Below are 26492 nucleotides of genomic sequence, written 5' to 3'. Positions count from 1 at the left end.
TCACGCAGGTGCCCCTGTGCAAACCTCAAATGTCTGTGAAATCAAATTCTATAGTTGAGCTCTAATGTGGAAAAGTTTTGTTGATTACCAGATTGCATTAGTTGAACAAGAAAATGATCTGTATGACCTTTTCATTGCTTAATCAAGTCATTCAAGATAACTGTTATTACTTTCATGACATTAACAGACAATAGATAAGTCATTTATTCTGACAGCAAGGGAAGAGAATATCTTTGCTTAAGTGAGACATATTTTTTTAATGTTTATTTTTGAGAGAGAGAGAGTGTGCATGTGCATGCACACGCTCACATGAACAGGTGAGGGGCAGAGAGTGACAGTGAGAGAGAGAGAAGATCCAAGGTGGGCTCAGCACTGACAGCAGAGAGCAGATGCAGGGCTCAAACTCATGAACCGTGAGGTCATTACCTGAGCCAAAGTCACATGCTTAACTGAGCCCCTTAAGTGAGAATTTTTAAAATATATAAGCATTATATACAGTACATCTTTTTTGTCTGTTTTTATCATGAAGGCAATGCTTTCATAAGCTTATGACCAGCTTGGTGACGAGTGTTGGTAATCTCTAAATGCTGCAAGACAAATGCTACTCTTTTGACACATCTTCCTGCAAGAAACATTCTCCCCACGATCCATGCTTCCTAATATACGCAATAGAGAAAGCAGCAAAATATTTGAGATTTCTTGGATGACCTTCCAGTTTTTTCTTTATTGATTTCCTTTCACCCCGTGAAAGGAAAGATCACTGTGATGAACTGTTTCAATGAATAACTTACCTGCTTAGGAAAAGCAGAGAGCCCAAACAATAAATCCAATTTGACTCAGGAGAAAATATGAAGACGTCAGCTATAAAAACAATGGGCCTTTTCAACAATAGATTCAACTTTTCCCAGTACCCCAAGACTGATTTCAACACTGACTTGCTGTGCTTGGCAATCTGAAGATGTTCTGATCCCTGGGAAATCATTTTCTGGCTTGTAGGAAATAAATGTGCCTAATTCTGAATTGTTGCCAATCACCCAGAGAACAGAGTCACCACTAGTTCGTTGCCAGAGTCAGGAGTTCAACTGCATCCACTAAGCTAGGATTGTTGGCTTCTGATTTACAGAAATAGAACTTTATCAACTGAAAGACCAGGATACATACTATGAAGGAGATGAAGTCAAAACCACACCATTTCAGGTACGCCTGGGTGGTTCAGTCGGGTAAGCGTCCAATTGTTGATTTCAGCTCAGGTCATGATCTCAAGCTTCGTGAGATCAAGTCCCACGTCAGCCTCTGTGCTAACTGATTCTCTGTCTCTCTCACTCTCTCTGCCCCTCCCAACACTTGTACTCTGTCTCTCTCTCAAAAATAAATGAACTTAAAAAAAAACAAAACCCTCCATGTCATACACTTAAGGTTCATGTAAAAAGAAAATTTCCCAAATATTTTTGATATTTAAAATGAGATATTTCAGATCAATTATTAACTTCTGATGAGATTTTCCTTTTTATACATGGTTTCAAGATGTATTAATACAAACAGGTACACGTATGCACAAGTGTGCACGCACACACACACAAACCAGTAAATAAATGGCGACACATACATAAAGCATTTTCCTGAGAAAATGCGAAGATGCAAATTAAATGTTTATGAAGGTCTCAGACAACTCGCCATAAAATGCAAGGTCTCCAGTGCAAGAGGTTAGCTGGCTGGTTGGTTGGTTGGTTTTTTCATGCAGAAAACCTGGTAGGAGAATAGGAATCCAACTCCTGGGGTTGGATTGGCTGCTTCTGAGCTCCTTATAGCCCCAAAAGTTTGTCATTCCGTGAATTAATTCTTCAAGTGATCGTTCCCATAAACAAATTGTTCCTTGGGAGAAGGAGGGGCAGTTTGGAAAGTCAAGTTTAAGAACCCAGTTCTTTAGTGCTGACCATGAGCATGCTAAACAAGTAACCTAAAGATGATGGGTTCTTCCAAAACTTCACCACACCAATGAGGCACAAAGTCATCTATGTCACTGAAAGGGCAGTGGGTTCAAATTCTGACTCTTTCAAGGGAAATATTTTTTATCAACTTAAACATCTTGGTTCCTATATTTTAGAAAGCACTTCTCAAACCTATAAGACACAGTCTTTCTTGTCCCGTGTTTCTACCTCTATACACATTGGTTTTCTTTGGGGCATGGCTTCCCAAGTTCCTGAATATTCACTCCCATCCTGTATCCGCGATCTTAAAACCCTGGACAAAAGCAGAGTGAAAGAATGGATGGCCCAAATCAGCGAAGACTTGAAGCGCTTTTACTCAGCTGTAAGCAAGTTAAGGAATGCAATGTAATTTCTTTTTTGGTGTGTGAATGCCCCCGACAAGTTCTCAAATCGCAGACAAACATATACTGCTCACTTCAATTGAGGATCTTCCCCAGAAAGCATGTCAAAAAGAGAGAAGCACAATGTTTCTGTTCCACTATACATATGTTATTTTAAAGTACACTTGAAATTCTAAATGTGTACAAATTCAGAGAGAGGTTTAAGGAACTTCCAAAGCCATAGAGACAAGTTTAAGAAGCTGAAGGCTGAGAGCTTCCCTTCTCGTGTAATCCGTGCTTGATTTTGCACTCCTCACAGGTAAGCAGGCAGTGCCTAGAATGGAAGCAAAAACAGAAGTCTGTGCTTTGTCACTGGTTGGTCTATCTAGTCTTAACACAGCGTGACTGAGAGGCGTCTTCTATGTGGAAGTTCACTAGCCTAATTTTTTTTTTTTTAATTTATTTTGAGAGAGAGAGTGTGTGCGTGCAAAAGTGGGGCAGAGAGGGAGAGTCTTAAGCAGGTTCCATGCTCAGCATGGAGCCTGACATGGGGCTCGATCCTATGACCCTGGGATCATGACTTGAGCCAAAAAAGAGTTGGATGCTTAACTGACTGAGCCACCCAGGTGCCCCTCACAAGTCCTAATATTTAAAGGAAAAACAGGAGTTGTTTCTTGGTTTGAGACCCCCCCCCCCAAATGTCATCCCCCCACAAAGGTCAATAATGATCTTCACGTCTGATGTTGTTTTCACAGGTTTCATGCTGCCTTTCAAATAGAACCCACTGTGACAAGTGAAGGTCTTGAAAGAAATGTGTTCCTAACACCAAACCTATCAATACTATCATAGAAATAAGTACTATTTACTGGGCCCTCACTGTCATAAATAATCACTCCTATTCCTTGTAACATGCCACGAAAACAATTCTGATCACCATTTTCTACAGAGGAGGAAACTGAAAATCAGAGAGGGTAAGACACTTGTCCAAGGTTACACAGCTTTGTAAGCCGTAGAACTGGTTTTCACCTGGGTACTCTAACCACTGGGGTAATGTCCTTAACTCCAGAGTCCCGAGGCTGACACCTCTGAATGAGAATCGCAATACACGCCAACCTAGAAGGGTTCTGAGAAGTCCCGCCGTAAAGAAACCTGTTCAAATCCGGTGTGACCCCGTGATCGTAGAAGCCATGTCTGCTGATGAAGGTATTCGTTAGAGACCTGCACGATGTCTCGAACACAGTAAGTGCTCAATGTTGAGCAAATGAAACAGGTAATTATTATTGAATAGCAACAGCTCAAAAATTGAGAGTTAAAGAGGTTTTTTTCAACATAGAGATGTTTTAAAAATTGTCTAATATTGTCAGTGGTGAAAAGGCCTTATTTAACTTTTTATAATTATCTTCATTACAATCCCTCAGTCAAAGGGGTGTCTGGGTGGCTCAGTTGGTTAAACATCTGACTCTTGATTTTGCCTCAGGTCATGATCTCCTGGTTGTTGAGTTTGAGCCCCACAGTCGTGGGATCAAGCCCCGCGTTGGGTTCCATGCTAAGCATGGAGCCTGCTTGAGATTCTCTCTTTCTCTCTCTCTGCCCCTCTCCACAGCTTGACTGCACGCGTGCTTGCTCTCTTTTATTTTCTCCAATAAAAATAATAAATAAATGAATAAATAAAAACAGTCCCTCAGCCAAAAAGATTACAAACCTGTTGCAATGACATGGATGGATCTAGAGAGTATTATGCTAAGTGAAATAAGTCAGAAAGACAAATGCCATATGATTTCATTCATATGTGGAATTTTAGAAACAAGTGAGCAAATGGGAACAAATTAAGAGAAAGAGAAAGAGAAAGAGAAAGAGAAAGAGAAAGAGAAAGAGAAAGAGAGAGACAAATTAAGAAACAGACTCTTAACTATAGAGAACAGTCCGATGGTTACCAGGGGGCAGCTGGGTGGGGGGGCTGGGGGAAGCAGGTGAAGGGGATTAAGAGTACACTTGACATGATGAGCACTGGCTAATACATGGAGCTGTTGAATCACTGTATTGTACCCCTGAAACTAATAGAACACTGTGCATTAATTACTCTGGAATTAAAATTTAAGAACTTAATAAAAATTTTTAAACAGTTACAAACCTGTTATGCCCTGGACCAAAACCAGCCCCACGGAGCTGATCTTCGACGGAATGGAATTTACTCTGGCACACTCGTATGTATGATGCCTTTCCAAGGGCAAATCCCAAGATACCCGCAACTGTAAAAGCAGGTGAGGAAAGATAATTTAAAAGCTCAGCATCACCTCTATTAATTATCTTCTAGAACTTTCTACATTAACAGTAGTAATTCTTACATGAAAAGTACCGTGGTAAATCAACGAACAAAACCTCTGAGAATGAGTCTCCCTGTTAAAGAGCAGGATTGGGAAATGGAGGCTTTCTGAGCTCCTCAGTTTTGAGCTGGTGGTGGAAGGGCCAGGATAGAGCCAGCAAAGGAGGCAGGCAGCCAGTGGGAGGCCCAGGTGGCAAACAAATGCCTGAGGCCCCAAGGCAGGGAGGGGTGGGCTTTGGGTGGTGGCCATAGGTGGATTCCAAATCATGGGGCACGAAAGGCCCTTAATTCTCTTGATGGGTTACAGTAGGGGCAGCGGCACTCCATCTTGCCTGCAGGGAAGAGAGCTCACGAGGCAGAGGGGATCTCCTATGGGAGAAATGTCCAACCTGCTCTTCTTGCTGGGAATGAGGTTTCAGACCCTGAACTGCAACACGTCCTCTTTGTACATAACGGGTCTGTGTATGAGTGGAAGAAGATGAAACCCCAAGTTTGTGGGAAACGTATTACTAGAAAGTCTCTGATTTTTAAAAATTATTCATTTGGTAGGTCCATTATAGAAAATATCTTGGGGGTGCATGGGTGGCTCAGTCATGATCTCGCGGTTTGCGAGTTTGACAGCCCAGAGCCTGGAGCCCGCTTCAGATTTGTGTCTCCCTCTCTCTCTGCGCCTCCCTCACTCATGCTCTGTTTCTCTCTCTCAAAAATAAATAAACATTAAAAAATTAAAAAAAAAAAAAAAAGAAAATATTTAGAAAAAACCCGGCTAACTAGCCAAAAGAAGAGAATGACAGGCCCTAATGGCTCTATCATCCAGAGGCTCTGCTTGGTCTCCTCTTGTATGTTGTGCCCATGCCTCTGAGTCCAGGCTTTAACGAGGCCTAAGGTGGAGTCCCTACTGTTCAGTCTTATATCAGAAAGTGTTGAATGAACTAAGAACTTCAAAGTGACAAGAAACAGACTGATTTTTCAGAGAGTCAACGCAGGCAGTTTGTTAACCTGACATTCATATCTCCAGTTGCTATAAACATCTTGTTTAAAAAAAAAAAAATGAATCTTTTTAGGGTTTGTTTTTTTAACTTCTATAACTTACGTGCAACTTTGGGCAATGATCCAAATCTTGGATTAGATGCTAAATAACCTAAGAAGTAATATATAAATACGTTATTATTACATTTTATACCTTATTTAAATTTACCATTAAAGTAAATCTTGATATACACAGATTCTTAAAGAGATGATTTGTTAAAAGTTATAAGTCAATTCTTAATTGAACTTAACTCTCAACCATTTTTAGCAAGTAGCAAAGTATTAGTAGCTTTAATGTACAGAAAAAGAACATGAAACAGACCATTTAAGACTAATTTAAATATATTAAGGGGGGGCACCTGGCTGGCACAATCCGTACAGAATGTAACTCTAGATCTTGGCGTTCTACATTCAACCCCCACATGGGGTGTAGAGATTACTTAATAAAATTAAAAAAAAAAATGGTATCAACGCAAAGAGGGGGCTAACAATCTAGTTCCAAGCAATTAGGCATAGTCCCCTCCCCTTTTTAAGTAACTCAACACGAAGTCTCAGTTTAGAGATTCACAGTATATATATCATAATTTTAAAATGAAAACAATAAAACCTGTGGAAGGCAGAGTAATGGTCTCCTAAAGATGTCCACATCCCAATCCCTGGAAACTATGAAGAAAATGGGATTAAGGTTGCTAACCAAGTAATTTTAAAATAGGAAGATCATCCTGGATTATCTGGGTGGACCCAATGTAATCAAGATGCAATCATCTTGAGGGCCACCTGGGTGGCTCAGTCAGTTAAGTGGTGACTTTGGCTCAGGTCATGATCTCGTGGTTTGTGAGTTCGAGCCCCACATTGGGTTCTGTGCTGACAGCTCAGAGCCTGGGGCCTGCTTCAGATTCTGTGTCTTCCTCTTTCCCTGCCCCTCCCCTGCTTATGCTCTGTCTCTCAAAAATGAAATAAACATTAAAAACATTAAAAAAAAAAAAAGATGTAATCATCTTGAATATGGAAGAGAGATTCAGAGACATATCATGGCAGTATGAGAAGATCTTGCCTCAGTGTTGCTGGCTTCACAGACAGAGGAAGGGGCCATGAGCCAGAGAATGTAGGTGGTCTCTAGAAGCTGGAAAGGGAAAGGAAGCCCCATATCCCCCCTCACCCCTCCCCCAAGGAATGCAGCATTGCCAACACTTTGATTTCAGCCCAGTGAGACCCATTTTAGACTTTTGACCTCTGAAACCCTGAGATAAGCAATTTGTATTGTTTTAAGCCACCATATTTGTGGTAATTTATTATAGCAGCCATGGAAAACTAATATACAAACCTGGAAAGGTATATCTGTACACATGCAGAAAACTGTAGATTTTAAGCAGTTTAATATTTATAAAACATTAACCCCTATAGATGTCATGGCCATATTTTTTTGTTGTCAGAAGTGGTCTGATGAAGGCTTGTTACTGATTGATGAATATATTTCTATAAAAAGGCTACCTTGAAGTTATAAAAATGAAATTATATTTAACAAATCACCTTTAAAGACAAGAATAATATTGAGTGAAATGGGATTCTCCTGGATATGTGACATATGTGGTCTCTGACACCCCAAAAGGAACTAGAACATTTTCCCTCATGTTTGCTGGGTACAAATATTCTTTTAAAAATCCTGGTAATTGGGGCACCTGAGCGGCTCAGTCGATTAGGCGTCCAACTTGATCTCAGCTCAGGTCTTGATCTCAGGCTTATGAGTTCAAGCCCGCATTGCACTCTGTGCTGGGCATGGAGCCTACTTTAAAAAAAAAAAAAAAAATCCTGGTAATTAGCAGTGTTTAGTATAGTGGTCTTCAACAAGGTCAGGTACCTTCTTGTTATCTGGGGACCAAGTAATGTCTATGGAGGCTCTGGTGAGATGGAGAGAGAAGAAAGAAGAGAGCAAGAAAGGGAGAACAGACAGGAAAAGTGGAAACCTCTAAGAGACAGGAAGAGGTTATGTGGGGAGGTGCTGGGCGGCTGCTAGTTCTCTTGATCTGTTGCTCAGATTAGACAGGGTCCCTTCCTTAGGCAGATGTAGCCTCTTGCATGCAGCCTCTTGTCATGAGGAATGGCGTGATGGACAGAGTTCGGGTGGATTTCAGTGTGACTTACCTCCTTGGAGCACAGCTGGGTGGGAAACGATCTGTCTAACCATACCCGGAGCCCCTGGGAGACACAGGGACTCTGGCACAGAGAAAGTCGCTGCCTCAGTATCCTGTGGCTGCTGTAACAACTCACCACAAACTCAGTGGTTTAAAGCAACACAAATTTGTTACCTTATAGTTCTGGAGCTCAGAGGCTCAAAATGGGTTCACTGGGTGACAGACCATTTGGGCAGCTACACCAAAATACAGCAGGCTGGGTGGCTTAGCAACAAAACAAATTTATTTCTCACAGTTCTGGAGGCTGAAGTCCAAGATCAGGTGCCAGCATGGTTGGGTGAGGGCCCTCTTCGGGGTTGCAGACTTCCTGTTGCATCATTATGTGATGAAAGGGGCTGGGGAGCTCTGTGGGATCTCTTTTACAAGGGCACTAATCCCTTCACGATGGCTCCACCCCTGCCCAAGGCCCCCTTCCTAATACCATCACACTGGGCCTTAGGAGTTCAACAAGTGAATTTGGGGAGACACATATATTCAGACCATAGCACTGGGCTAAAATCAAGATAGTAGTAGGGCCGCATTCCTTTCTGGAAGTTCTAGAGTTTCTCTCGTTTCCAGCTTCCAGAGGCCAGCCACATCCCAGACTCCTGGGCCCCTCCTCCGTCTTCATAGCCAAGACAGTGTGGAACTGAGCCTTTCTGGTGCTGCCATCCCCCTGGTTCCGTCTTCTCATCCACCCTTGCATTTTTAATGACCCTTTGATTACACTGGGCCCATCTAGATAATCCAGAAAAATCTATTTTAAAAAATTTTTTTAATGTTTATTTATTTTTGAGAGAGAGAGAGGGAGACACAGAATATGAAGCAGGCTCCAGGTCTGAGCTGTCAGCACAGAGTCCGATGCGGGGCTCAAACCAACAAACCACGAAATCATGACCTGAGCCGAAGTCGGATGCTTAACGCACTGAGCCACCCAGGCGCCCCAATAATCTCTCTATTTTAAGGTCAGCTGATGAACAGCTTTAATTCATCTGCAACTTTAATTTCCCTTTGCCACGCAACTTAATATAGCCACTCCTGGAGATTAGGACATCTTCAGGAGAGGGGGTGCTTAGGCTGAAAATAAGCAAAAACCTGCATACATAAATCTTCCACCAAAAAACAAATGCCAAGTGCCAGAAAGCTGCCAGGAGCATCACTGAAACCTGGGCTCTCAAGTCGAACAATAACTGATTCTGAATCTTACCGTGGTGGACTAGTCCTTGGGTGGCGAGCATGCTCACAAGAGAAAAAGGCAGAGCTGCAAAAGAAAGATCCGGTTCAATATCGCTAGTTTAAAACGTGGCACCTCACCCAGAAGTCAGGGGAAATTAGCCTGTGTTTTCTTCTCTTATCTACCTTGGCAACGAGGTGTTAGTCATTTGTTATTTTACTTATTCAACAAGTATTTATTAAGCACCGCATGAAGAATTTTCTTGAGATCTGTCCCAGTCACTCAGCCGGGAGGCACAGCATTACCATGACAAAACCTAGCCCCGTGCCACTCCAGCTCTGACACCCGCCTTTAGGGACCGCCCACCACGCACCAGATGCTGAGCGCCACAGACGACAAAGGTATCTTAGTGAGAGTGCACACTTAGCCATTGAATCTGGGAGTCGCCTTTAGCTGTCTCTTGAAAATTTCAATCCTACAGAAAAGTTAAAAAACAATACACTAAACTCTGGCATACCTGATCTAGGACCGTTCCCAGCTTGTCTTAGAGGATATTTTGGATATGTCACAATTTGGATATGTCTATTTTCTGAAGATTATGAGATTATCACATTCATGTTAAACATGGGCGGTGCTGAGCTATGATTTTTAAAACAGGCAAGTTAGTTTGGCAAAGGCGGTATCTAGTTCTATCAAAACGCAACACTTCTTCCAAGAGCAGAGAGCACTTAACAACATCCAGCTCCTCCCAGCAAGAGAAAAATCAAATAGCAACCAATGTTTCCACTCATATCTACCTGATGGGAGACAAATGGGTCATATTGAAATGTTAATCTACTAGTGCTTACTTAAATTACTTATTCATAGGTTGTAAAAAAAAAAAAAAAAAAAAAACCAAAAAACAAACTCGTGAATTTCTAGGAGCATGATCAAGAATCATAAAATATAATAAATATCAAGTTCTAAAGTGTTGCTTCCAATTCCAAAACAATTGATATTGAACTTGAATGATTTAAGAAATTAAAAAATGTGTATTTCAAAGTATAAATTATCCCAATGCTGCAAAACACTGGGACTAAATCTATGGGCTCTATTATGACATTTTCAAATGACAAATCATGAATTTTTTAAATTGGAAGAGACCTTAATGCACAGCATGAATTCACACCCTCGCCTTATATAAGACAGGCCCAGCAAGAGGAAGTGAATCAGCAGAAAAGGTTATTTCAGAGACATTGTAAGAGAATTATTATTAATGGAATGTTGCCACTTTTTACTCGTATCACAAAAATTTTAATGTTTATTTATTTATTTATTCTCATTTCACAAATATTTACTAGGCAATTTCTATATGTGTAGTGCTGTGCTTGGCTCTGGGATGAAGCAATGAACCTGACATTATTTCCGAACTCAATGAAAGTTAGTCTAGCGAAATGTAGGAGGGTCAAATCTTTCCAGAAATTCTAAATAACACTCTTGGCACACGCCCTTGGTCACACGGAGGAAAGTGTGTATCACTTCTTGCTAAGTGAGGGAAGGTGTTCCTACATCAGGTATGACCTCTGCACTTAAAAGGGCTTCAATATGGATTTAGAATTGAAACAGCCACTGATATTTAAAGTTCTTCAGGGAATTATGCAGTCTCTGCTCAAAAGGGACTCATTACCATAATTCTACTGTGATATTTGGGCAGTTTATTGCAGCAAATATGGTGTTAGCAAAGATTAAGAGGGGTTCAATTACCTCTCTTCCAGAAGCTTTCTTCTTGACACTCTCGGATAATCTTTGAAATCTCTCCTCTGTGGATGTGCAGTTTTGATTTTGGACAAAATAATAGACTCTGCAAGGAAAGTTATGTGGTGAGTTGACTGAAATCATTAGAAAAGCATCTGCTGTTTTCTCTAGAGGAGGGCAGGGAGGTCTCTTCACTCAGGTCACACAGCGTGTGTCCTGTGCGGCTGCCAGCAGAGTAATGACCAGTCTCAGCCAGTGCCTTCCAACTGGGAACGCTGGGTGGGTTTAGGCAAGGAAAGCATCCCAGCTGCAGAAGCAGAGTGACTCATGGACTCGCGAGTATGGAGCAGATATCTGGTCACAATGAATCACTGTCGAGGCCACATTTTCTTTCTTACCCCCAGCTTCCGTCCATGCGGCTCATCCTGCCTGCAGTGCTCCTCACTCCCTTTGCCTGCCTGGTGTCCTTGAGACCCAGTTGCCTCCTGGGTGAAGAAGAGATTTCCCCCAAAGCACAATGTTTCCATCTCTGGGATCCCATTCAGGGCAGTGTACTACAAGTTAGCTATTTATAGATCTGCATTCCAATTCATCTGTTTATACTTCTGTATGCATTTTTAGGCTAAGAACTCGCCAACAAACGACTTTTTGTCATCATACTCTATCTTAACAGGTTTCTTTTTTACACATTCATAAGTGGTCTGCACGTAATTTCTGATGGGATGACCAACATGGTTGAAATGATCACTTTTACTAGATCTATTCTTTTTATTGTGTTGATATGCTATAATCTGGACTAACTCCCATCATATACCACCCTTCCCCTTTTGTGGGTATATATTACTCACTCTTACTTCCATTCTCTATTCTCATATTCTCCTCTATCACTGCCGTTCTGGGGGCTTAATGCCGATCATTTGTTGGCATGCATTGCTGCAAAATGTTCACTGTTATGGGTGCATGCATCTTTTTTTATACAAATGGAAGTTTTGTATATTTAATTGTACTTTAAATGTTAAAAAATATTTTTAATGTTTATTATTTATTTTTGAGAGAGACAGAGGGTGTGCAGGGGAGGGGCAGAGAGAGAGAGGGAGACACAGAATCTGAAGCAGGCTCCAGGCTCTGAGCTGTCGGCACAGAGCCCGATGCGGGGCTCGAACCCATGAACCGTGGATCGTGACCTGAGCCAAAGTTGGAAGCTTAACCGACTGAGCCACCCAAGCGCCCCTTAAAATGTTTTCAACTCAGCTCTATGCTTTTAAGATCCATCCATGTTGCTTACATATCTAGTTCACTGTTGCAACTGCTGGCTAATTCTCCAGGATGCTTCCTGGAGGATGTTTCCTCACCAGGGCATGTCTCCTTACAGTCCCCTGTGAGAATACTTCTCAGATATACCCTTAGAAGTAAAATACAGGGCATGTGTATTCCCGATTTGACAAAGTCTTGCTAGAGTTCTCTCCCCAATGGCCGCATCATACTTACCCACACCAGCAGTCTTGAACATTCCTCTATGCCTACAGACCCCACCTAGGGGCCAGTGAAGCTGGACTGTAAGCAGGTTAAAGAACAAAAGCTTGGAATATTTGGCATTATCCAGTTTTCTAAATGTTGACAGTCCAATAGGTATAAATGTTAATATTTTATTCTTATCTGCACTTCTCTGATAACTAATGTGTTTGAGAATCTATGTATTCTTCAGCCACAACACCCTTCTCCTCGAATGTTGGGGCAATCCCTCAACTGAACCTGGGCTGTGCTCTTTTGTTATATGGTAGTTCAATGCTTTTTGATTGTGGTAACACACACATAATACTTACCATTTCAACCATTTTAAAGTAGACAATCTACGGCACTGAGTCCATCCACAATGTTGGGCAGCCACAACCACTGTCTAGTTCCAGAACTTTTTCATCACCCCCAAAGGAAATTCCATACTCATTAAGGAGCCTCTCCTCATTTCCTGCTCCCTCCAACCCTTGGCTCCCTGGCGATCACTAATCTGCTTTCTGGCTGTACGGATTTGCCCATTTGGGGTAGTTTTATGTAAGCGGTGTCATACAGTATGTTTCTTTTTGTGGCTCTCTTTTCTCCCTCTGCATGATGTTTTTATCGTTCATCCATGTTCTAGCACGTGTCAATAATTCATTCCGTTTTGTGGCTCAATAACATCCCATCGTATGGATATACCACATTTTGTTTCTCCAGTCATCTACTGATAGATATTTGGGTCATTTCTACCTTTCGGCTGTTGTGAATAGAGCTGCTACTAACTGTTTGAACACCTGTTTTCAATTCTTCTGACCCACACAGTAATTCTATGTTTAACTTACTGAGAAGCTGCCAAACTGTTTTCCCACCAACAAAGTATGAGAGTCCCCACCTTTCCACATCCTTGCCAACACTTCTCATTTTCTCTTTTGTTTGTTCTTTTCAAATTAGCACGTTAAAATTCTCAATATGAATTATTTCATTAATTTAAGCTAAATAAGCTAAACTGTTTCTGTTTTAAATTATGGTCATGCTAGTGATTGTGAACGGTACCTCATTGTGGTTTTGATTTGCATTTCCCTAATGACCAATGACATTGGTCATCTAGTCATTTGCTTGTTGGCCATTCACATATATTCCTTGGAGAAATACCTATTTAAGTCCTTCGCCCGTTTTTCTAATTGGGCTGTTTTTCTCTTTGATGTTGAGCTGTAAAAGCTCTTTGTATATTGTGGATAATAGACCCTTGCCAAATATGCATTTGAAAATAATTTTTTCCATCCTCTGGGTGGTTCATTCGTTTTTAAAAAAATTTTTTTTAATGTTTATTTTTGAGAGACAGAGAAAGAGACAGAGCATGAGCGGAGGGTAGGCAGAGAGAGAGGGAGACACAGAATCCGAAGCAGGCTCCAGGCTCTGAGCTGTCAGCACAGAGCCCGACGTGGGGCTTGAACTCACGGACCGTGAGATCATGACCTGAGCCAAAGTCGGAGGCTTAACTAACTGAGCCACCCAGGTGCCCTTCATTCATTTTTTAAAAACAAATTTTATTTAATTTGCTCCTTACTATATTAGTCACACTTGTATCTCCTTGTTTGTGAATTATTTATGTAGGACCTCTGCCGTTTACCTCTTGGATTTTTCATGTTTTTCTTGAGGTGCAATTCTTTCACTTTTGAGTTTTGCCTTGCTGATTTTGCCAATATTCATTTTTGGACTCTTTGTAGTAGATAACAATGTGGATGATGGTCACCGTTTCTTGAGTACTTTTCCACGGGCCAGGCACTGTGCCAAGCACTTTACATGCATGATGACAGGTGGGAAGACCTCACGGCCCCTATGCCTTCAGAGTTCTATAAACAACTCAAGCAGGTGACCTCTGTCTTCTTTCTCTACAACTCCCCACAGCACAGCACCTGGCTGACGGTGGTCAGGGTGAGTGAGTCACGGGGTGAGAGAGGGAGCTCTTCTCACCCTCCACTTACCTTAGTTCCTCAGCAAGCACTCCTTATCGCAGTGTAAATATCTCCCCTTGGTCCTGCCTATGGGTGCAGCAGGGGTGGGGCACATCTCCCTCCCTCCTTTGTCCCAAACACACACATATATATGCATCCAGACTCAGGGACCCTGACTACCACACTTGCTGTGAGTCCTGCAGTCAAGACCGGTGCTCCCGCACAGTCTCCACAGAGGAGTTCTGGTGACCCTTTCCTGTAGAGCCATAAATGTTTCATGGTTCTCTATTTCACAGAGGCAACTCGGGTGTCTAAATTCTTTTCCTTGTGACTGCGTGTCATTTGTCTGTTAACCTCTCCTAAACTTTGCTCCTTCAACATCACCCCTCTTCATAAACTCATTTTAGCTGGGAAAGTTGATGCTGGAGAACAGGAACTCCATTTTCCCATCACAATACTTTCTCTTTGCTTCATTTACGTGTCCCCAAAACGTATACTATTCCTTCTGAACAATTTGAAATATTGTGCCCGTGTTAACACTAGGGTTCTCAATCTGATCACTAATTTAGTGGTTAAGGAACACCTGTCAGCAGCATAGATCAGTATGATCAGCCCTGGTAATAAAAATGTAAAAGCAGGCATGATGTATCATTCTGTTAGATTCAGTTAAGACTTTTGCTCTGCTAAAGGAAACCTCTTCAGTCCTTGACAGCCTACGTAAGAGTCAGGCTAGATTCTAAACAGGGAAGAATAAAGAAAGGATTTTATAAGTAAAAACTGAAAAGGCTCCTTTTCAAGGAAGCTAGAAAAATAGTTTCCTGCCCCACTCCATTGTCTCTGCGCCCATCCAACAAAGTGCCAGACTGCAAAAAGATGACTGGCCAAGGATGAGGTCTAAGGAAGGTTCTGGATGATGTTCCTCTTCAGTTGGCAGACGTCCAAATTAAAAAATATACCTGCTTGCTTGGTGGTGGCAAATGGGGGCCTTTATCTTGATTTCCATGAGTAGACACTGAAGCCATGATGACTTTGTCTCTGCTTCTCTTCTAGGTGAGCGTACTCAGCTTATTCGTTGACGTGAAGTCTAAGGAAAGTAGAAGGGAGTCACTATGCCGTGGCTGAATGTTTAAATCAACCTTAAAAACACCCTTAGTATCAACTCACCAATTTGGAAAACTTATTTTCATTTTATCATTAGTCTTCATCTCCAGCCACCTGCGAAACTCACATTCTAATGCTTCTTCCCCACCAATGCACACAAATTAACTCACCTAGTGACAGATTAGATTTAGAATGTAGTGAAATGGCACTATGCACAGTGCTACTACTTAGAAATTGTGTCCTAGGGGCGCCTGGGTGGCTCAGTCAGTTAAGCGGCCGACTTCGGCTCAGGTCATGATCTCGCGGTCCGTGAGTTCAAGCCCCGCATTGGGCTCTGTGCTGACAGCTCAGAGCCTGGAGCCTGTTTCAGATTCTGTGTCTCCCTCTCTCTGACCCTCCCCTGTTCATGCTCTGTCTCTCTCTGTCTCAAAAATAAATAAACGTTAAAAAAAAAAAAATTTAGAAATTGTGTCCTAAAAAAAGTTTCAATTCATTACAAGGTCACTAGGTATGACAAATATTTATGGAGTGCCTACTATGTGCCAGACCAGGGAATACAAAGATGGATAAGACAAATCAGTGCTGAAGGAGCTCTGGGTCTAAAGGGGAAGAAAGACAAGTCAGCAGTTACACAATAGGCAAAGGGCTCCGTTACAGGTACGTACAGGGTACTAAGGAAGGAGAAAGAAAGGTCTATTCTCTCCAGTCAGTTCTGAAGACACCAAAGGCTAAGATTTTTGAGCTTTCAAGGGGTGGATGGGCTCCAGAGGCAGGAAGACCAGTTTGGAAGGTAATATATTGTCCAGCCAAGGAACTGAAAAGACCTGAACCAAGACCACATGGAAGGACAGAGATGATAAATCTGAGTTTGGAAATGTTGGATATGGGTGCCTGTGGGTGCATACATTGGAACTAGCCAGCAGGAATTAGAATATTTGATAATTTGGGTCTGGAGTTACAGATTAGGCATAGGCTGAAAAGATGAATTTGGGAGGTGCCATCGTAAAGATGATAGGTAAAGCAAGAAACATGAATAAAATGATCTACAAAGAGTATTGGAAGATGTGAGCTTTGAGGCTAAGGGAATACCAACAAGAGAAGAAAAACAAAACAAAACAGGCCAAGGAAATGACTGAGAAGGAATAGTTGATACAGAGGGGTAGGAATTTCTAAAGGAGAGAATGAATTATCAGTATCACATGGCTCAGAAAAGTGATTTGGCAATGTTGGGCATAGTCCAGGGGGACCCCACCCCACTCCTCACCCCAACAATGGCCACTACACTCAATAGCCCTGGATTCTATTTCCCTGCAAAGTAAATATCATACACATTTCAGTTTCCTACTAAAATGCCAGGCATATGAGCCAAGGGGACCCTTAGTTGTACCAGGCTTCACCTCAGATATCTAATGTTATTATAGAGGCAGCATGATGATACCCTACAGTGAAAAGTCTTGAAATCAGAGACCTGAGTTCAGATCCCGACTCTACTCCTCACTAGCCTTGTGCTTTGAGGCAAGTGATTGAATGTGTCTGTGCCTCAGCATTCTCACCTGTTACTTGGGGGTGATGGATACAGCAAGGGGCTTGAGGGGCTATTGCAAGGATGAGGAAGGAAGACGAGGGATGAGTCCATAAACCCCAGCTCAGGACCCTGCCCACCGCGGGCGGATGAGCAGTAAAGGGCAAGCTGTCAGAGTGGCCCTGGGCACTCTATTTCTTGAGGATCTTCAGGAAGCCTTTGCTGACCTAAGGCCAAATTAGATAGTCTTTGCTTAGGCATTGGGCCGCTGCCTCAAATCCGGAAGCAAGGACACCACATCTCAGCTTTGGGGGTCCCCTCAAACCCAGTGAATCATCAGTCCACATCTGAGCAAACCTCCCGGGAGCGTGCTGCCTTCCAGGTGCAGCTCCCGCCACCGTGCCCGGGGCTGGTTTGGGGTCCCTCTGCTTCCCCAGTGCTTGGGGTTGCAGGGGTGCTGGCAGCTGGGCAGTGGGAGGGAGGCCCGCAGCAGCACGAGGAGGGGTGCTAGCTCAGACGGACAGCGGAGGGGGTCGCCGCACTTTCTGGCGGCGGGGGAGGGAAGCCGGAAACAGCCCGCAGGACTCTGCCTCGATCTACACCCTGAGGCCACCTGCACAACCCCAAGCGTCCTACGTTTGCCCGATGTCGGCCGGAGCCCGAGCCAGGAGAGGAAGGGCTGGAAGGGGCGACTCTAGATGTCCCACCCCTGAGGACCCCGGCGGTAAAGCGGCAGAGGAGCGCCCCCCCACCCCACCCCTTCCCGCTCCTCGCAGTCCCTCCCGCTGTCGCCCGCGGTCACCCGGGGCGGGCTCACCTGCGTAGGTAGGGACCCGTCGCTGGTCGCGCCTGGGGGCCCGCGGGGCCGAGCCCAGACCGCCTCCTTCCGCGGCCGCAGCTGCAGCGGGACTGCTCCCGCCTCCCGGCGCCGTCCCCACGCCTCGGCCGCCTCCCCGCCGCCGGGCCCCCGCCTCTTCCCCGAGCTGCCCGCGCCGCTCCTTCCTCCTCTCGCTCCGCCCCTCGGCTCGCACGGCGAGTGCACCCAACCCCCGCCTCTCTCCGCGGTGACGTCAGCGCCCGCTCGCCAGTGCTCCGGCTGAAACGCTGCTCTCGGAGGCTCCCACCCCCTCCCGAGTCTAGACACCTGGTAGGTTCTACCTCCTCGACGTTCAGAGAACTTCTTTCATCCCAACAAGAACTGCAACTACCATCTACCGAACACTCTCCCTAGGCCAGGTGTTCACATGCACTTACAGGCGAGCCTTCCTTCCTTCCTTCCTTTTTTTTTTGTGGGGGGGGGGGGGGTGGGGGGATATAATTGACATATACCATTATATTTCAGATGTAAAACCTCATGATTAGATATTTGCGTACATTGTGAAATGATCACACTAAGTCTAGTTGACGTGGCTCACTATACAGTAACCAAAACCAATTCATTTTTCCCCCCTGGGATGAAAACTTTTAAGATCTACTCTCTCGGCAACTTTCAAATAGGCAATGCAGTATTATTAACTGTAGTCACCATGCTGTACATTACACGCCCATGATTTACTTATTTTATAACTGAAGTTTGTACTTTTTGACCTCTTTCGCTCATTTCACCCATCCAGGTGGAATCCTTTTTACCACCTTTAGAGCGAGTACTGTCATCTTCATTTTATAGAGTAGGCGGGTGTTGTGCAAGGCCTGGGACTTTGGAGTCAAAGCCAGGTCAGCCTGGCTCCCAAGCCTTCTCTTTCTATTATTCTCTGTCCCTGTGCTCTGGCTGCCTGCCACTCCCAGTGTCAGTGGCTGACACTGACACTGAGGGAAAGCTGCCCGGTGCCTTTGTCATCTTTATCACTCACCCCAACCTCCTCATCCTTATAAGCTGAGCATCTTCCCCTGGGATGCCCAGCACTGGGGCTCAGAGAGTGTGTTGACTTAGAAGTCAGGTTGTAAGTCAAGTAGAAGGCCCTCATCATTTCTCACTGTTTCCTACCATCCTGATTGGTCTCTAATGCCTCTGGCTTTCCACAGTCCTCACCCCCTCTCTAGCCCCTCTACCAGCCACCCCTGCCTGCTTTCTATTCTTCTTTCTTCAAGTTGACGCAGCTCTGCCCACCTGAGGCCTGGCATGGAGCCTCTCCCTAACTGGAGTCCCCACTCCATCAATCCTGTCCTGGTTCGTTCATACTCATCCTTCTCTGACTTTTCCTCAGAAAGCCTGACTTGACCCCCCATCAGACAAAAGTAGGTCTCCCTTCTCTTTCAAAGCAGGATGCCCCGTTGTTTTCTTCCATAGGGCTTATCATGAATTGTTATTATATACTTTTTAAAAAGTTTATTTATTTATTTTGAGAGAGAGAGAGTGGGGGAGAGACAGAGAGAGACAGAGAGAGAATCTCAAGCAGTCTCCTCACTTCCAGAAAGAACCTACCACGGGACTTGATCTCATGACTGTGACATCACGACTTGAGCTGAGTCAGTCACTTAACCAGCTAAGCTACCCAGGTACCTCTGTTATATACTTACCAGTGAGCTTCTTTTTTTTAAAAAAAAAAACCTGTTTGCTCTGCCTCAGTGTAATCTTCACGAGCTACTGAAGAAGATGATATCTGTTTTGTTCATTGTTGGATATTTAGCACCTCAGATATCAAAGAGGCTCAAAAATGGCTGTCGAGTGAATGAATGAAGGAGCCTGGGTTCAAAGGCTGTCTGTCAAGATGCTGTTGTTTTGAAGGATCAGTGCTCCCTAGTAGAATTCCCCCCAGACCACATTACTCTTTGCAATTTACCAGTTTCTTTCCATTCCTTTTTTCCTTTCCAGATGGAAGGGGATATCATTCTTTTTTTTTTTTTTTAAGACTTTATTAAGTAATCTCTACATCCAACACAGGGTTTGAACCCACAACCCTGGGATCAAGAGTCAGGCACCCCAAGGGCATAGCATTCTATTGTTACTTTTACATTGTAGTACCAGAAGTCAGAAATAACCCTCTGCCATTTTCTGATCTGAAAGGAACAGCTTTCTAACTGATTTTGTTAAAAAAACAAAAAACAAAAAACAAAAAACAAAAAAACAAACAACAACAAAAAACCCGAACAGCCTCCCATTACACCAAAGTCTAACATCCAACAAATACCCTAGGGGCTTTTAGCATCTTGCTAAAATAATGTCCATGTCCCAATCTTCATTTCTACTCTCCATCAGAACATTCAGTTAATTGCTTTAAATAACTAGAAATTACCTATATGCAATGTGCAGGAATTATAGAAATTCCTCACTTAGTATTTGTTGGACAAATCTGGTGTGCCCACGTATTGTTTTAGACACTTTCAGAGACAAAAGAGAAAAGATGTGGATCCTTCCCACAAAGAATTTGTCATTTCCCGAAAAATTAGAATAAAATAAAATCGTTTTGGCCCTAGAAGAATATAACATTGAACAGAGTCCTTTTTTAGGCTTTGCTTCAGCATCCTACAGAGCTTCAGGATCATGACCACAAAGATGATTATTGTTGGCTAATGCTGTGAAAAATGGGGCTGATTTAGAAAGTGCCAAAATGTTCACAGCAGGTTCCAGCTTGAACTCTTTCCATAGCCCTGCACTGTCCTTAGGCAAGAGAGGTGCTAGGAACATATTCAGTCACATAGCCAGGAAGTGAGAGCACCAGAATCTGAACCCCGGCTCTAGAGCCATGTGCTTTCAGAGCGATGCCACCCCGCTGTCCCTCAACTGTCATCACACTGTGTTACAACTACTGATGTCATTCATTACCACCTCTTGACTATGGGCTACTTGAGGGCAGGGACTGATTTTGTTCAGTAACTGGGACATTGTGTGAACTCGGGAACAAATAAATGATTTCATTGGGGCACAGAATGAAAAAAATGAGTAATACCTGCTCCTTTATTTCAAGGGGCCCACAATTCTTTTTCTCCTTTTTTCCTTTCTTCCTTCACAAAATGGCTGCAGGGCCTTTAAGTTAATTAATTAGTTAGTTAATAGGAGGAAATAAAATTTGATGACATGTGTAATCAGATTCACATAAAATGTGAGATTCCTGCAGGGCCTTTTAAACAACCTGAGAAATAGGTATTCTCATTCTGACTTTACATGCAAGAAAAATCCGGCCCAGAGAAGGTAACTAACATGGCCAGGGTCATAGCTGGGAATTGGTACATCCAGGGTTCAGACCTTTAGTGGCTTAGCTCCAGACTCATGCTCTTAACCTTTGTAATTATCTATGTCCCCAGTAGCCTCACTGGGCAGAAGAGATGCATAAACTGATACAGAACAGGAGACAGGTACAGACAGAAGCTTGGGCAGGAGCTGGGGGGGGGGGGCGGCGGGGGAGGGACCCAGCAAGCAGACAGCAGGTGGGAGAAAGCACAATGCCATGTGGCTGGCCCTCCTGAGGGTGGGAGGGGTGGGGATAGATTTTAATGCAGGCGGGACTCTAGATCAGCCCCACAGGGAGGTCCGGGCTCATTCACAACCACCTCTTCTTCCCTGCTGGGTAAAAGGGGCTGTGGTTGGCTTCCTGGTAGGGAAGTTTCCTGGTGTGTGTGTGTGTGTGTGTGTGTGTGTGTGTGTGTGTGTGTGTGTAGGGGGGTTGGGGGAGGGGCATGTTGGATGACATCAGAGGCACCAGAGCAGCCCTCATCTGCCTGTCATCTTTTTTCCTGCCCCAGCCCTCCCCTTGCCATCTGCCTAGTTCTGTGAGAGGCTCTGTGAATCACAAGATTCTGTGAGTCACTCATTCGTTCTCTGAGGAATAAATAACGTCAAGTCTCACAAAAGCACAGAACGGTCGGGTTTCTATGAGGTGTCACACAAAGATTGAGCACGGGTTCTGCTTCCCTTTATGAGCTGACACTCCTGTCAGGAGAGGCATGTCACCAAGGTCTCGGCTTGAGCTTTTGGGCCATCAACCCAGAGTCCTGGCCGCGTTAGGTTCATCTGCATTTGATGTTGAGACTGCCAGACTCAGCAAGAGCAAAAGCGTCCCTGGAGATCACGATTTTCCCCAAACGGAGAAAACCTGAAATGTGAAGATGAGTGCACATTGATTTGGTTGTGTCTCCAGTCTTTCTTTCACTCACAAATGCTGCTAACAGACATCCTGCAAGTAAATGTAGTGTTTGAATGTTCCAGAACTGCTTTCCATAGCCTATGACATGCAAAGCCCTTTGAGTGCAAAAAGCCAGAATGCTCCTGGTATAGCAGAGAGACTATGTGGTCGAGCAGAAGCCAGTAATACTTTGTGGCAGTTATATATGTGTGTGTGTGTGTGTGTGTGTGTGTGTGTGTGTGTGTGTGTGTATATACATATATATATATATATATAAAATTTTTTTCAAGTTTGTTTATTTTTGAGAGAGAGAGACAGAGTGTGTGGGGGTGGGGGGCAGAGAGAGAGGGAGTCACAGAATCTGAAACAAGCTCCAGGCTCTGAGCTGTCAGCACAGAGCCTGATGCAGGGCTCCAACTCTACAGGGTGAGATCATGACCTGGGCTGAAGTCTGACACTCAACCGACTGAGCCACCCGGGTGCCCCCTTTGTGGCAGATATTTTGATCTCATTCCAAGAGTGTGTTGTCATCTCTGTGTCCTGTGTCTTCCCCAAGCCTCTCCCTAGGGCATCCTCCCACCTGACTAGAGTCAGGGTGGGAGAAAAGCAATCTGATTTTATGGTGAAAAGTATTCACAACAGGGTGTTAATCCAAACACAGATTATCTCCTTGCGGGGCATGATTCTGTTCTAGAAGAGAGGCTTGAAAATCTAATTGATAAAGGTTGGGTAAGACTTACTTACAAAAATAGGCTTTATTTTTTTAGAGTAGTTGTAGATTCATAGTAAAATTGAGTAGAAGGTACAGAGATTTTCCATATCCCCCTTGCCCCAAGTCATGCATAGTGTGCACCGCCCCCCCCCCCTCCAGTGCAAGCCTCTGGTGCAGGGATCCCTCCTATGTGCTATATTTCAAAGACCTCTTTATTTGCCTCTATTGTAAGATGTAAGATCCCTGAAGACAGGGACTGTCTTTCTCACCTTCACGTTTATGGCTGGACAGACATCTTGAGATATTAATTTATGTTTTGTACTGATTCAGCAGCCTCAACAAATAGTAGGTATTCTCCCTTCCTTGTTCCAAGAAAGTCACCAAGGGGGGGGGGGTGCTTACCTTCAGGATTGTTCATGTCTTTTGTGTTACAGAAATAAAAGGAGAGTTCATAAATAAAGCATGAAACAGACATCCAGAATATTACCAGTATATAGAATTTTGTTGTAGAGAAAACCCCAGCCGAGGGAGGAAGAAGTGGATAGATCTAGAGGGAAGATTTTTGAGCTTTCTGAGAGACTGGCAGAGGAGCAGAGGTGTGCAGGTCCTGGAGTCGTGGAGACAGCATTTCACTTCCTCCTACAGCTCTGCTCTGCGGAAGGACCTCATGGCAAGAGAGCTGCTGGATGTCCTAAGGCAGGAGGCTCACTAAGCTTCCCAATCTGGGGCCCAGACCACTGCTTTCAAGGCACCATGAGGATTTCGACACTGAACGTTTTGACGGTGGCCAGAGGGGATCGGAGAGCCTTCTAAAATGCTCTGGACTGTGCCAGATCCCCAGATCCCCTCTCCCGACCCCAGGGGAAGAATTACCTTCTCATCCTGTACTGACCAATTTCACGAAATTCAATATCCTGAGTGGATGAGGGCTTGGAACAAACCTAACTTTATTTGAGACACAAGGCTTTTTTTTGAACCTTGGTGAATACCTACAACGTGACCTTGGTCCTGGCAAAAGTAGGCACATGGAATATTTGGTGAGTAGAGGAATGCAGGAAGCATCTTAAAAAGTATCTATGGTATTTTATTTTATTTTATTTTAAATTTTTTTAATGTTTATTTATTTTTGAGACACAGAGAGACAGAGCATGAACAGGGGAGGGGCAGAGAGAGAGGGAGACACAGAATCTGAAACAGGCTCCAGGCTCCGAGCTGTCAGCACAGAGCCCAATGCGGGGCTCGAACTCACAGACAGTGAGATCATGACCTGAGGTGAAGTTGAACGCTTAACCGACCGAGCCACCCAGGCGCCCCAGTATCTATGGTATTTTAATAATACCATGGAAACAGTGTTTGTTTACCTGCCTTGAATAAAGGTTTTTCAGGGCTATTTCCTGAGCATTTAAAGCACATTCAAATGAGTTGTCTTGGAACAAAGATTCAAAAGACTTTCGTGACTGAAAGTTAGCAACAAGTTGAATTTATAACTTAATCGGTCTCGACTTGTTGGTTGCCTAAGCAACCAAGCCTGTCTACTTTGCACGTTGACTCTGGAAAGATTGGCATCTCCAGTCAGAACTTGTATCAGCAAACTGCACCTCATATGATAAAGCTTGTTAAACAAAAACCCCAAATCCTACTGTGCATATTGGCATCCATTTCACAAAGTTGCCTTGTGCCTACAATGCCTGGTCCTTGCTCAGAACGAAAGGTGCTAAGCTGTTCTTTTTTCTACTCTCAATCACTTCTGGTCCTTCATCCGGGGATTACTCGAATGAATCAAATCTGGAAAGAATCCAAAAATGTTTCTTTCATCATTTGTTTCTGCTCATTCCCCTCTTCGGTCTTCAGAGACTTCTTTCCAGGCTGCTGTAAGAGTCTGCAGACTTGGTAGAATTTTTTTGCCCTTCTAAGTATTGTAAGAGTATCTGAAATGCAGATAACAAATGGAGAAAGTAGGAGCAAGCTAAACACTAAGACAGAGCCTTCAGGCAAATCTCAAAGGTGAGATATTCCATGGGTCCTCTGTCCTGGATTCTCAGCACATCATCACCATAAAGACAGAGGCTGCTATAGAGGAGAAGAAATGGAAGGGACCCAAGCATGTGTGCAATGTGGTCCTGGATTAAAGCCTAGGGTGTACAGTTTTTAACACCTACAAAATATATTTTGGGAACGATTATGGAAATTGGAATATGGCTTGGGTCATAAATGATATTAAAACTCATTAAGATGATGAATATTGTGATGTGTTAGGCCTGCTAAGTATTTATTTGGGTTATGTCAGATGTCCTCATTTTTTTGAGTTGCATACTGAAGTATTTAGGGGTGAAACATCATGATATCTGTAATTTAATGTAAATTACTTTTTGAAAAAACCTGTTTTTTTCAAGTAAAATACTTCAGCATAAGTAATGTGAGTGTAACGGAATAAAATCTGGGGGCACCTGAGTGTCTCAGTTGATTGAGCGTCTGACTTCGGCTCAGGTCATGATCTCACGGTTTGTGGGTGCGAGTCCTGCGTTGGGCTCTGTGCTGACAGCACAGAGACTGCTTTGGATCCTCTGTCTCCCTGTTTCTTTTCCCCTCCCCCCCTTGCACCCTCTCTCTCTCTTTCAAAAATAAAAAAACATTTAAAAAAAAGTATAAAATCTGGAAGAACTGAACTGATCTGGAAGATCTCACATTAGATTTTTAATTTTTTTTTAAATGTTTATTTTTGAGAGAGAGAGAGAGAGAGAGAGAGAGAGAGAGAGAGACACGGAGTGTGAGTAGGGGAGGGGCAGAGAGAGGGAGACAGAATCCAAAGCAGGCTCCAGGCTCTGAGCCTGGAGCAGGGCTCGAACCCACGAACTATGTGACCATGTCCTGAGTTGAAGTCAGTCGCTCAACCAACTGAGCCACTCAGATGCCCCTCACATTAGATCTTTATTACTTGACCCAGTAAGTTGAAAGTCTGCTTTGTTACAAGTACCTGGGTAGGGAGACAGTACACGTATACTTGGGTAGGGAAAGTACAAGGCAGCTGGGGCACGATTTGCCATTTAGTAACTGTGTGATGTTGGCCAAGGTACGTTATTGCCCTGTGCCTCAGTTTTCCCAACTGTAATATAGGTATAATACTATATTAGTAAACCTACTGCATAGAGTAAATTGTGAGGTTAAATGAGTTAGATACATACAAGCCCATTAAAACAGTTACTAGCACAAAGTAATTGCTAAAGAAGTGTTAGCTATTATTATTACCATTATCGGTTTTGCTCCTGAGGAGCATGACCCTAGAAGATGCTGGGTTGGCATAAACTGCTACAATCAGCACAGTTTCTAGGGTTTTCTGGTATACTGTTCGTAGCCACGGGAGCTCAGATTCCTGGGGACCCATCTTTTGAGTTCTTCCTTTCACCACACCAAGAAAAGCCTCAACAAATGTTTTGAGGTTGGTGAACCATGGTGAGGCCTAATAGCATTTTTTCTCATTCTAGGTGAACTTTAAAATCATGAGCCATACCTTTTCCAATTCAGGACTGCCAGGCCAGTAGACTTTGTCTCTCTGTTACAGATATCTGACTGCGACGATTTCCATACATTCCAATAAAAAAGGACATCACAGTGCATTTCCACAATACAGTGACCTGAATTTGCTGGGAGAGCCTGTACTTCACCAGGTAAGGCTTTAACTCCCTTAGCAACCAAATCACCATCGTGCTGCAGTATATAACAGTCTCTGTAGTGGCCTGGCCTACTTGGGGCACAAGGACACAGAAGCACGTGGGTCCCCAGACATCATAACCATATGTGCATCCATCCCACAATTCATGGCTCAAGGCCGCTGCTCATAATGTTACCTGGGCGAGTAGTTCTCAATCAGGAATATTAAAACAGCTGGTATTTCCCCATAGCTAGTTTCTG

At 43.7% G+C, this 26492-nt stretch overlaps 1 protein-coding gene across 5 annotated transcripts; it reads right to left on the bottom strand.

The window, feature by feature from the left end:
• Window positions 1-1345: 1345 nt before the first annotated feature.
• OCIAD2 (OCIA domain containing 2) lies at window positions 1346-17784 on the bottom strand. Of its 5 annotated transcripts, XM_042984569.1 has the most exons (9): window positions 17629-17707; window positions 16843-17038; window positions 15145-15272; window positions 11138-11224; window positions 10749-10845; window positions 9039-9092; window positions 5725-5772; window positions 4440-4557; window positions 1348-2642 (listed from the first exon to the last, which is right to left on the bottom strand). In XM_042984569.1, the coding sequence occupies exons 3-9, from the start codon at window positions 15208-15210 to the stop codon at window positions 2561-2563; spliced, it is 552 nt and encodes a 183-aa protein (XP_042840503.1). In that variant the 5' UTR covers window positions 15211-15272; window positions 16843-17038; window positions 17629-17707; the 3' UTR covers window positions 1348-2560. The 5 variants fall into 5 exon arrangements, with proteins under 5 accessions (XP_042840507.1, XP_042840503.1, XP_042840504.1 ...); XM_042984570.1 differs by lacking the exon at window positions 16843-17038 and having other exon boundaries at window positions 1349-2642; window positions 17629-17715; XM_042984571.1 differs by lacking the exon at window positions 11138-11224 and having other exon boundaries at window positions 1354-2642.
• Window positions 17785-26492: the final 8708 nt, after the last annotated feature.

The sequence above is a fragment of the Panthera tigris genome, chromosome B1 (assembly GCF_018350195.1).
Source record: "Panthera tigris isolate Pti1 chromosome B1, P.tigris_Pti1_mat1.1, whole genome shotgun sequence".
Classification (NCBI taxonomy): domain Eukaryota; kingdom Metazoa; phylum Chordata; class Mammalia; order Carnivora; family Felidae; genus Panthera; species Panthera tigris.
Note: the sequence above shows the minus strand (reverse complement) of the source record. Positions and strands in the feature narration are given on the sequence as shown.